General features: G+C 40.9%; 1 protein-coding gene across 3 annotated transcripts in view; it reads right to left on the bottom strand.

Annotated features, from left to right (window-relative positions):
* Positions 1-5,477: 5,477 nt before the first annotated feature.
* PDCD11 (programmed cell death 11) overlaps positions 5,478-11,811 on the bottom strand; it is a 35,725-nt gene continuing 29,391 nt past the window's right edge. For all 3 annotated transcript variants that reach the window (XM_044437990.1, XM_044437980.1, XM_044438001.1), the window contains 5 exons: positions 11,242-11,492; positions 9,875-10,043; positions 8,071-8,224; positions 7,450-7,615; positions 5,478-6,012 (listed from right to left, as the gene is read on the bottom strand). In XM_044437990.1, the coding sequence (XP_044293925.1) occupies positions 5,841-6,012; positions 7,450-7,615; positions 8,071-8,224; positions 9,875-10,043; positions 11,242-11,492 (912 nt within the window). In that variant the 3' untranslated portion in view covers positions 5,478-5,840. The remainder of the gene's footprint in view (positions 6,013-7,449; positions 7,616-8,070; positions 8,225-9,874; positions 10,044-11,241; positions 11,493-11,811) is intronic.

Here is an 11,811-nt window from a genome sequence, read left to right as displayed (position 1 = left end):
TCCATGTACTTCCTAGCCCTTCAGTCTACAGTGCAGGCTCACCACAGAATTCCTCTGCATTTACTGTGCAGCTATTACATTTGTATTTATTTCTCCATTTGTTTTAGTATTGTCAGCCAAATGGAGCAACAGCCAATGCAACAGCAGCAAGTCCTACAAAGAGGCTTCATGAAAAGTGGGATGGGGTGGGGTGGAATTCATATTTCTCTTTCCAGAAAAGTGTTCAAGAGGACATTGAGAATTGCCAGTATAATACTTAAAAGCCAGAGTTTCACATTGCTAAGGAAGATATTGCCCTCACCTTTTGGCATACTTTTTTTTGCTGCTTTCCTCCCTTTACTAGTGCTTTTTATTACCAGCTATACACTTGATTTCTAACAACTGTGTACAAAGTACCTTAGATTTAACTCGGTTTGTCAGTTTCCACATATGCTAGCTATTGCACCTGAGCAGGCAAGACTACATATATCAGACACCCATATGAGCACACTTGGCCAGATGGAAAAAGTAATACATTGGCACAGTTCCCCACCCCCTGCCACCACACACACACGCACGCACACGTACGTCAAATTGCATATTTGTAACACTCCAAAAGTGAAAAAAGCAGCAAATGAAGAGCTGCAAAGTTTAGAACAGGGAGGAGGAGGCAAGACAGGTTCTAGTGTGAAGGTTACTGGGCTACTGGCTGGAGGATGGAAGACAGAGAAAGCAAGTCAGCCTGATCTTTACCAGGTGCATCAAGGGTTGCTCTGTGAACAACCTGAACCTTGTAGCTAAGATACAGGGTGGATTAGTGTGTTAGCACATGCGTGTCTGACAACAACATGTGCAAGTTTTAGATGGCCTAGTTCTTTTTATTGATAAGGCATATACTAGGGATTTTAATTGTTTGCATCTTGAAGTGATGCCAAGCCCTTTTTTTATTTTGTAATGCTGCTTGCCTTTAAATGTGTTTATTAAATCTTGGAAGAGGATGTTCATTCTTAAGGCATGCAACAACATGCTCAGGATTCCCGATCCATAATCCAAAAAAGCACTCTATCGTGAGTTAAATTCAAAGTTTGTGCCTTTTAAAAGATACGTTCAAAGCTGCTTTCCAAAGTGGAAAACTAGCAATGGCTCAACTGCATTCATGTAGATAGTGCTTCATTCATCTTCAAGAGATTAAAACAAAGCCAGAATGTCCAGTTCAGGCCCATAGTTCAATGCATACTAACCATGCTTCCACTTTCCAGAAGTTTCAGACCACAATACCCATCAGCCCCAGCTGGCATGGCCAAAGCCAAGACCAGTCATCTAAATCATTCAGAGAGCACTAAGTTGTAAAAGCCTGCATTAAACTAAGAAACAAAGGATAACCAAACCCTATTCTTCTTTTATTTGTCCTTCTCCTCAGTTGTTTGGGTGGATGCTCATCGGTGCAGTTGCAGTTCTTGTGTTTATCACCAAGTGTTTGAAACACTGCTGTTCACCCCTCAGCTACAGACAAGAAGCTTACTGGGATCAATACCGCTCCAGTGAGGCCAAGCTCTTCCAACGCACTGCAGAGATACACGCCAAGGTTGTGGCTGCTAATAATGTTAGAAATTTCTTTGGCTTTGTATACTTAGATAAGGAGGAAGAAGACTTGATACAGAAGTTTCCTGTGGAAGATACTCAGCCCAGGTCACAATGGGATGCTATTACTGGAGTCTATATCTACCGGGAGAACAAGGGCTTCCCTCTCTACAGCCGTCTCCATAAATGGGCCAAAAACATTACAGGAAACAATTTAGGTCCTGACAGCCAGGAAACAGCCTTCCTAGCTACTTAGGTTAATGGTGGCTATAACTCTGTACACACATTCCTGGGAGTTGCATTGAACTCAGAACTTAGAGCACAACTTAGCACATGTCCACTAAATATCCATCACACTTGGTATATCTATGCTGTAAGTTACCTGCATTTTATCTATTGACCAAACATACGGCTGATGGATTTGATGTGAATTATCATCCAAGTGATAAAGGTGGGCTACAAAAAATTCCGACCAAGAAGCAAATACCAATTTTAACTGTTTAAATATCCATCACACTTGGTATATCTATGCTGTAAGTTACCTGCATTTTATCTATTGACCAAACATACGGCTGATGGATTTGATGTGAATTATCATCCAAGTGATAAAGGTGGGCTACAAAAAATTCCGACCAAGAAGCAAATACCAATTTTAACTGTGTTAAACTAAGGGGGCGGTTCTTATCCAAAAGCTTCTTGCCCAGACAGAAGGAATGATAATAAACCTAGAGAAGAAAGGTACAAGATGAGAACAGATGTTGATTGTCTGATATAGAGAAGGGCTCCCACATGGAACATTCCCATATGAAAGAGAAGATGAACCAGATGCTCAGCCTCTACCAGAGATGTGGCAACATTTTCCCTCATTTTTAAGATAAGAAAATGCTATCAGTGCAGCCTTATTGTCACCACTACTTTAACCTTCTTTGGCATACAGTGGTACCTCGGCTCACGAATGCCTCAGTTCACAACCAAATCGGGTCGCAAACAAAAATTTCATAAAAATTTTGACTCAGGTCACAAACTCCACATTGAGTGGCAACCGCAATTGTGGGCCATCTCCCCCCACCCCCGCCGAGTAAGATGGCTGCAATCGTGCTGGGGGCAGAGGGGGGGAGATATCAGAGAGCACGCCCATCTTTCCCGCAGGAGCACAACCACAACCTCAGCCATCTCCCCCGCCCCCCCAGCATGCCTGCAGTCGCGCCTGTGTCTTCCCCCCCACACACGCCCGCGTTCACACCTGTCTCTCCCCCCAAGTGTGCCCGTGATCGCACCCATCTCCCCCATGCCAGGATGATGAGTGCATGCAGGGATGATGGGCACGGGTCGTGCTGGGGGGGGGCGGGGTGATGGTCGTGCTGGGGGGGGAGATGGCCGCGATCATTGTTGTTGTTTGTGACTTTGCTTCACATTTTTCTGATTAAAAAAATAGAACCTTATGGGGAAATTTAACTTGGTTCACAAGCAATTTAGGTCACAACCAGAGTCCTGGAACGGATTAAGTTCATAAGTCAAGATACCACTGTACTTCCTCCAGCTCATATATTTGAATGAATATTACAGAGAAAACAAAAAAGATGAGATGACAGGCCTACCTCAGGAACATACTTCTCAGCCTGCCACTGGGATTCAGAATAAAGATGAGACTGGTCATATTCTGTTTTTGTGAATGGCAGAAGTTCTCTGTTATTCCACCACTTAATTTTTTAATAACTATTGTTATCTGGTCTTGACTTACTTTAATAAACATGGTTATGCTTTGATTTATAGATTTTGCACCTTAACTTATTTGTGCTGTACTTTGAATGATGAAACAACTGTCTAGAGGCCTACAATGACAATGCCCTTTATACAAGCATCACAGCAGTCTGTGAGGGAGGCAGCTTTTTTTGTAATTTACAAACACACACACACATAATTAGTTGAAAGGCACACACAAAAGTGAAGGAAGCTTTTAGAGACGTTTGTTTGAGAAGCAGGAGAAAAGTCCCTCAAGTAAATAAATATTCTAGTTTAGCTGTAGAAAAGACTGTTGGGACAAAATTAAAAGCCATTTATATGATGAATAAAATATGGAAACCCCTTTTCCTAACTTACTGCTATAACTCTTGTCTCATAAGAGTTCTTTCAAAAAGTTGTTGTAGTCTTCTTGACTTTAAGATTAACTTTGAATCTTATTTATCCCTGTACATATTACGAATCTGACACAGAAGTAAAATCATTCACGCAATGTGGGCTGAAGTTTTGTTTTGTCATTTATCAGAATTAACATCACTAAAAGCTGGCAGTCACATTTTAAGTGACTATCAGATTTCCCCTCTGGCTTCAAGATGTCCACAAGAAGATATGTAGTACTGTTAGCTTCAGCATAACATTAAACCAGCAAGTTTTCCTGTCATAGAACTTAGCTGAGAAATGTCTTTTACACACCCATCTCTTTATTTTTCCTTAATTATACTATCCTTCAATGCTGACATATATGTGTTCTACTACTGCTGCACAAATACAAACAAGAGATTCTAAACATGGGTGAGATCCAGCATGACCTGCCCAGACACATTATAAAGAATGGCTTAAATTAGCTATGACTAACTGAAGTCTTATTTATTGTAGTGGGAGTCCGGTTAAGTCCATGTAGGACTCACACTGCATGTTACCCCATATTTATATGAGGCCTGGTTCTTTTGATAAAGTCCAAAATATAGGGAAGGGAAACCAGAGGACCTGAGCAGTAAATGAAAATAGATAAAGCCATAGGAAGACTGCTAAACATTTGGAGGCAGAACTCAGAACATCACTCTTACAAAAAATGAATTTTCACATGGCAACTTGAGCTCTTTTTAAGTGCAAATATACAAATTACTGTATTTAGGATTCCTCCCCACATCCCCAGAATTTTGGCCACAGTAATGGGACAAATCAGATGGAATTAGAGAACCATTCTCACCTGTTTCAAGGATGCAGCCGAGTAAAACCTTTCAGTTTTAAGGCCTTAAATGACTTTTATAGGAGGACTAGCAAAATACAATGACTTGATTGCTATACTAATAAGTAACTACAACACACATTTATTCACAGTTCAAAAACTCAAATTCAGAGTTATTATGGGCTAGCTATGTGCGTGTGTGAATGGTCAAAAGAAGCATGACAAGACATTTCATTAATTTATGGGAGAATATACTTCTTTAACTGTGGTTGGTAAAAGACACCAGAAATATTCCTTGCTATTCTTAGCTATGTTTAGCTATTTGTAAACCCTTCTGAAAGCAATATATTGAGGGAAATGTTTGTTTTAATAAATACTATTTTTAAAAATAAATATTGAGAGAGGAGTAGAAGAATGAGTAACCATGTGTGTGAATGCATGTATAAGCGAGTGTCGGGAGTGAGAAAGATGGCTGCTTTGGGCACACATTCTCAAGGGATGCTGGGTGGGCTTCAGGAGGAAGGGAGAAGCAGGGCACAGGGACTGGGAATGCAGGCCATCCTGAGACACTGAGAGAAGTGAAGCAGCTTATCTCAAGGCCAGGCTCTCAAAGTGGGCAGGGGGTCTCTGGGAATAACCAAGATGTACAGCTGGTGGGAGGGAGGGGACTTGGAGCAGGGCAGTTTCTCAGACACAGGCAAGAAGACTCCAACTCTAGCCCCCTTGATGCATCATTAGCAGAGAGTAGACCAATTACAGGATTGGTGTGCACACAGAAGGCATGTTTTCAGAAGACCCCTCCTAAAGGGCTGGGGGCTAGGCATGCTCCTAAGGAGAGTTCCTGGAGGAGAATACTAGACTGGATTCAACAAACCATTCAGTACATGCTCAGAGATTCATCCTGGGTGTTTTTTTGCTTTTGGTCAATAAAAAACACTTTGCAAGGAAAGGGTCTGTGGCTTTGAATGCATGAAAAAGGAACCTCAGCTCCTGACAGCAAGTTCAATGTATTTAATGAACTATGCCACGTCCAAAGGAAAGTAAAAAGCAGTGTATCAATTAGATTTTTAAAATGTGTTTTACAAATTAGCATTCAAATAACACTCCAAAATTAAATTCATATATTTAAAAGTCTGAGGAAAATACAAAAGGTATCAATATTTACAGAGGTTAAGCTCTTGTATAATTCTTGATAAGTCATGAAGATTTGGTCCTGGCTAACCCAATCTGCTGTTGAGAGTATCAGGAAATGCAGCAAGCCGCGATGCTCTTCCTCTAACCGTGGTGTCTCTCTTGACGTTTCTCTTGCGTTCAGGGGCAGCAAGCAAGACACTCAAGTCTGTTTCTGAAATTAGTTCTCAGCAAGACTGCTCTTGGATTCTACATATTCCAGTGCAGCTGCCTTCACAGCCTGCACCGTTTCTGCTGTGCCATACTTCTTCTCATACTCCAGGTTGCGCTTAAATAAAAATTTCATCTTCTTCGCTGCTAGGCTTAGGTGTATTACTCGCTCAAAAATATCACTGTAGAAAACACAAAAGACTGTTCAGAATATAGCTTAATTATCAGATGCCTCTTCTATTTTTAAATGGCTTGTCTGTGTTGTCATATGTGCCTTCACACATCACATATTCTCTTTCAAAGCCTGTGCCTCTTTCAGAGGTCATTGTTTATAATGGTATCACCAATGGAAAGAAATACAGAAAACAGAGATCTTCATGGGAGGAGCTGGTCTGTTCTGTGCCTGTAGGAGCACTGTATTAGCAAAGTACCCAAAACCAGAAAGATTTGAGATCTTATCCTCAAGAAATTGAGCCCACACTATCTCAAAACCACCACTACTCACAGTGTTTTAAGCTTTAAGGCTCCCAACAGCTATAAAAAGACTATTCAAAGAGCTTCTGAGCTTCATTTGTCTCCAGATGTACATCATCCTTCAAAGCTCAGTAGGAACACTATGAGTACATTGCCCCTGCCCTGTCAAACGTTGAGTACAGCTGAAACTTTAGAATTTGACATGCATTTTTTGGACATCCAGGCCCAAAAAGTGCAAGAATTTCCAGTCTATGAGCAGGTTTGTGTCATTCTGGGGCAAGGGTCAAACAGAGAAGAAAACTAAGATCACCTGGTCAAGAGAACAAAGTGCAGCAAGTCTCAGGGAGTTGTTAAAACCCCTGAAGACTTACACAGTTGGAAACTGTGTCTGAACCCAGCCTTCACTGGTCTGTCAGAATTAGCAAGTGCTGCACAGCCTCTGTTCCTTCTTTCATCAAAAAAGTAAATGGGGCAATGGCCTGTCCAGAAAAGTCAATTTATACAAAATTTTGCAGGGCAGGAAAAGCAATAGAAAGCACCAGTCATGCTGTCTATAGTCAATACAATAATAGAAAAAACACCATTGTGCTATTCTGAAGCAGAAAAGCACAGTCTTGCTCAGTATCTTAATTTTTTCAACACCTAGGTTAATTCCATCAAGTTTTCATAGTTTGTGGAAGATTTAAAAGTTCACACAAAACTGCATATATTTTCAGATATTTTTCTTGAGATGCACACATTTCAATTAATTTTTCAAAAGTTATGCACTGTTTCATATACATTTTATTTCTCCCTAAAGTGGTTTTGTGTGCAACTCTCCATAATATATGTATTTTTACATGTACTTCTTGTAATGTAATGTAACTTGTATTTTGCACATAATTTTTATTTGCAAACTGTGTGATAAAATTCTAGAAAGTACAAACATCACCCTATTAGCTGTGCTCATTTGGGAAGTTCAAATTTGGTAAGGCATTTTGATACTTTCCAGTTTTGTTATATTTGCTTAGAAAAATCAAGCCTCCCAGCTTTCCTTCATTTCAAGGCCCAAAGGCATTGCCTATGTACTCACACCCTTTCCCAGAAAGTGAGATTAGAAGTCCCCGCCTTTCCATGCCAGCACTTCTTTCCCAGTCCATACTCACCGTACTTCCTTTTGGCTGCCATGTTTTATCATCATGTCTATATAAACTGACCACAGGTCTGTTCGTTTTGGGTATGTGCTCAGAGTATTTTCAAAAATGGCTTTGCCATGCTCTGGATCACCATACTGGAATTCCAACTGTGCTAGCTTGGAAATCACATCCACATCTGCAACGGGGCAAAAGAATATTTAGGTGTTTTCTAGTATTCATCACTGATTCAGCTGAAGAGTTTGAGGGTGCTGAAGCTACTTTAGAAATATGCCATTAGAAATTAATTAGGAATCCCTGCTAGAAAGAAAAGACATGGCAGCAGTCTGAGTGACAAAAGGCCTACCCTGATTTCTCAAGCTTATACACAGTGCACTGCCGTTATTTTAATAATCTTCCTATGAATGTTGCAGCCCAAGGCACACAAATCCCCATTTTCTTTTTAAACTCTCAAAGAAGGGTAGCATGTAAGCTACTGAGAAAGTGTTGATCACAGCAATGTAAATTCTTCAAGCTTTCTGGCTTTCCTAGATGCCTGCCCAGCCTAAGCAAGCATGAAGGAATCTAAGTGCTAGTCATAGTGGGAGGATACTGTGACCCTCAAACAGAATGGTAAAACCAAGGGATTCTTACGTTCTTTACTTGGCAAGCCCTTCAGGGCACGTGGGAGGAGCCTGTGAGCTGCCTCCAGCAACCCTCTTTTCAGGAGGAATTTGGCATACTTCACCCACACAGATTTTTCCTGACGAAAACGCTTCAGCATTGTGTTGTACAGGTCATCAGCTTCCTGAAAGGAACAGCACAGAGAAGGCATCATTCCAAACACAAAATGTAATTCTGATCTTAAGATTTTGTCCTGAAATTTATTCTAAGCAGGCACAGACTATGCATGTGGGACTCCACATAAGCCACAAGGAAGAATGTAAAGGATCAAAACTGGAAGTTGGGGCTCAGGTTATACTGCAATTACCCCAAATCTGGCTTTTGCAAAAAATAATGGATCTGTGACAAGATTTTATTTTACTTTAAGTTTTTATAGGCCAACCAACACCAAAGACAGCTTACAAAAAACAAAAGATATCCTGACATAGAGCAACAGCAAGAATTGTCAATGGCTAATCCCGTGCTAAGGCTGACCAGCGCTAAGTCCTAGGAACAAGAAGAATCTGGCTTTTGAATGGATGAAAGAAATGGATATGGACTGAAAACTACTGACTTCTGCCCCCTTGCTCCCATTTATATCCTTAAAAGTTCCACAATTTTAGATTCTTCTCCCAGCTTCTATGAGTCAACATTTGTATAAAACTTTATTTTAGAAGCTGTCCAGAAAGTTAAACCAAGCATCAAAGAAAAAAATGAAACAATTCAAACTCTAGATTCATTAAAAAGGCAAAATACATCACAATTAAAACATGCTGCCGTAATATATTCCAATTGCAAGGTCTGTAATTTTGGAATAGAAAATCCATAGGTCCAGAGCATATTATGCAGCCAAGAACCCTCAATATAAATGGATTCTCCACAGTTTCTGAAAGCTAAAAGACTAGTATTACAACCATGTAAGGACAAACAGCTACTTGTAGTAACACCACAGCTGTAGGAGTTAATGATCTTTTCAATTTTTGAATGGACATTTTTTAGGTGTGATTTACAAACAGATAAATACTTAGCTATCTGGGCTGCCTTTGTTGAAATCTAGCTATAATTATCTTTAATAACAGCAATGCATAGGGGTACTTATAAAGGGCTTTTACTTATAAAGCCCTTAACGGCTTGGGACCCGGATACCTGAAGGAACGCCTGCGACCTTATTTGCTCTCCCGCCCCTTGAGATCGGCAGCAGGGGCTCTCCTCCGGGAGCCCTCCGTAAGAGATATCAAGAAGAAAAGTACCCAGAGGAGGGCCTTCTCTGCAGTGGCGCCCCATCTGTGGAATGCACTCCCCAGAGAGGTCCACCTGGTGCCGTCGTTATTTGTTTTTCGGCGCCAGGCCAAGACCTTTTTATTCAAACAGTATTTTAATAATCTTTAATATTTATAGTTTTTAATTGTGCAGCATATAAAAATTTTAAATAAATACATACATAGTGTACAAATATATGCATGCATACATTGCAATAGATCCTTTAAATCTCATACAATAAAAGTGTAATACTTTGTTTTATTTTTACCTTTTAGGTTCCAATTTTGTTTCTGAAATTTACTATGAAAATTAATTTAAAAAGCAGCCAAGAACCCAGAGCAAGAGGCAGTACCCTAGTATTGCTTGAAAAAAGGGCCATGCAGGGAATAAATGTCTGCCCATCCAAAATGGAGGCAGCATCCACACCCATTAAGTCCCAGTGGTAAGAAGGAGTTTAGGATCCAGCTATTATTTAAGGACAGAAAAGCCATTTTCCTGGCCCACACGGAGAGCAAGAAAGATCCATCCCACTTACCTTATATTTTTCAGAGCCCTCATAGATGTCTACCAGGTGTTGGAAGACCTTCAGTGGCTCACTGTACTGAATGGCTCTTTCAAAGACTTTCATCAGTGCTTCCTCTGTGCCATACATGTTCTCCAGATTCAGCAGGGCAACCCACACATTCAGTTTTTCCTGTTCTTCTCTTAAAAGCAAAACAAACCCACAATGATCAAGCACAGCCTCTTACCCAGCAGCCAACTCAAATCCATCAGGAAAAGCAAGGTGATTTCATAGCCAATGAACACATAGCAGCCTTCCCCAACCTGGTGTTTTCCAGGTTGGGGAACCCCATAGATTCTAGTCTTCAGCACTGATACTATAACTGCTCGATCCCTCCCCATTATTGATAAAAGCTGGCCCAGCACAGTATTTCTATCCCATTGCAGATATAGGGCACTTAACACAAGCACGATTACATTAAGGAACTGTTAGAAACATGGATTATGTCCTTGCAAGTGTTCTAAAACTGGATTGCCCCTCTGGTCCACTAAGAAAGTTAAAAGCAGTTACGCAAAGTGAATGTCATTACTAAATTCAGATTAATCTACACAATCAGGATGACCAAGATTCAAAGCATTGTTGGTTATAATACTCATCACCCCTTTCCCACCCAGACAGCCTTGCCCTGTAAGGGCAGCCACAACAGTGCTTTACGAATTCACACATACGGTCCATTTGCTTTCTGCAACAGCCCTTTACTGTTTCTCTGTCTAGGATGAATGATTTCTTAACTTTCATTCACTAAGGGGAAATGCAGTTGCTCTGAGTCCGCTGGAACTGTGACTCGGGAGAAAATAAAACTAAAATCACAGTCTAGAACTGAAGAGGAATGCACGGAATTCTAGGGTCCCTACATGCTCCACCATTTTACTACCCTGATTCCAAATACTGGAGGGTAATAGCACCATCTCCCCTTAGTAAACACTAGGAACCTTGACTGGTATATGGAGAGAGTAAATGAGGACTCTGATCTGCATTTTGCATTTTTATACCAATTTCCCCATGATAGTGGAATGCAATGTATATGTATATAAAAAGCCATAACATAAGTTATGGAGAGTAAACCATATGTTATACATGTAAGTTAGAAGAGAAAGACTCATCAGTGTTGGTTGACAAAACAGTGTTCTGCCTCATCAATGAGTGAGCACCACACCGTATTAGGCCAGAGGCCACATACTGAGTAGGGGTAAATCACAAAAGGGAAAAGAGAAGAATGACTGGACCCATTGAGCCCTGCAGATCTCCTCCCCATAAGCTACAGCCAAACAAAACACTGCACAGGCATGAATGGCTACAGACTAAAGCTAGAAGGTCACAGTTGATAGGTGACAACGGACCTAAAGGAGATGGTTTTGAGTGCCCTTTCTGCCACACTTCTGGCTTTCTCAATCTCTGTAGCCTGGAGATGAAATGCCATGAACTGCAACCAGAGGATGGAACTGTCAGGGCTGCTAAGGACCAAACGGTCAAAGTCATCTGCTGTCTGGGGCTGCCGGTTGGGATCCATCAGGGCAGCTTCTAATTTGGAGAGTTCCTTCTCTGCCCTCTGTTTTTCCAGCTCCTTTTTCTTCTTGGTTTGCTTCTTGGTCTTAAAAAGAGAAAACAGGCATGACAACTGGGAAAGCTGCAGTCCGACAAGATGCAATTATACAGGAGATATAGTGAATGAATTAACATTCAAATCTTTGCTTAGCATTCAACTTTAATCCTGGTGCCACCTTCTCAGCTCTATGACACCCTCCTTGCATAGCAATCCTGGTTCTCATCTCTTTCACTACCCCGCTCCCTCCCTCTCCATAAGGTTAACATGATGCAGCTTTGTCTGTTCCTTCAGGAAATTGCTACTGGTCCTACCACTGCTACAGAAATCCAGACTTGGTCACAGTTATGTAGAGAATAGATAAAAT

The sequence above is a fragment of the Varanus komodoensis genome, unplaced genomic scaffold (genome assembly GCF_004798865.1).
Source record: "Varanus komodoensis strain SLA01 unplaced genomic scaffold, ASM479886v1 scaffold1, whole genome shotgun sequence".
Taxonomy (NCBI): domain Eukaryota; kingdom Metazoa; phylum Chordata; class Lepidosauria; order Squamata; family Varanidae; genus Varanus; species Varanus komodoensis.
Note: the sequence above shows the minus strand (reverse complement) of the source record. Positions and strands in the feature narration are given on the sequence as shown.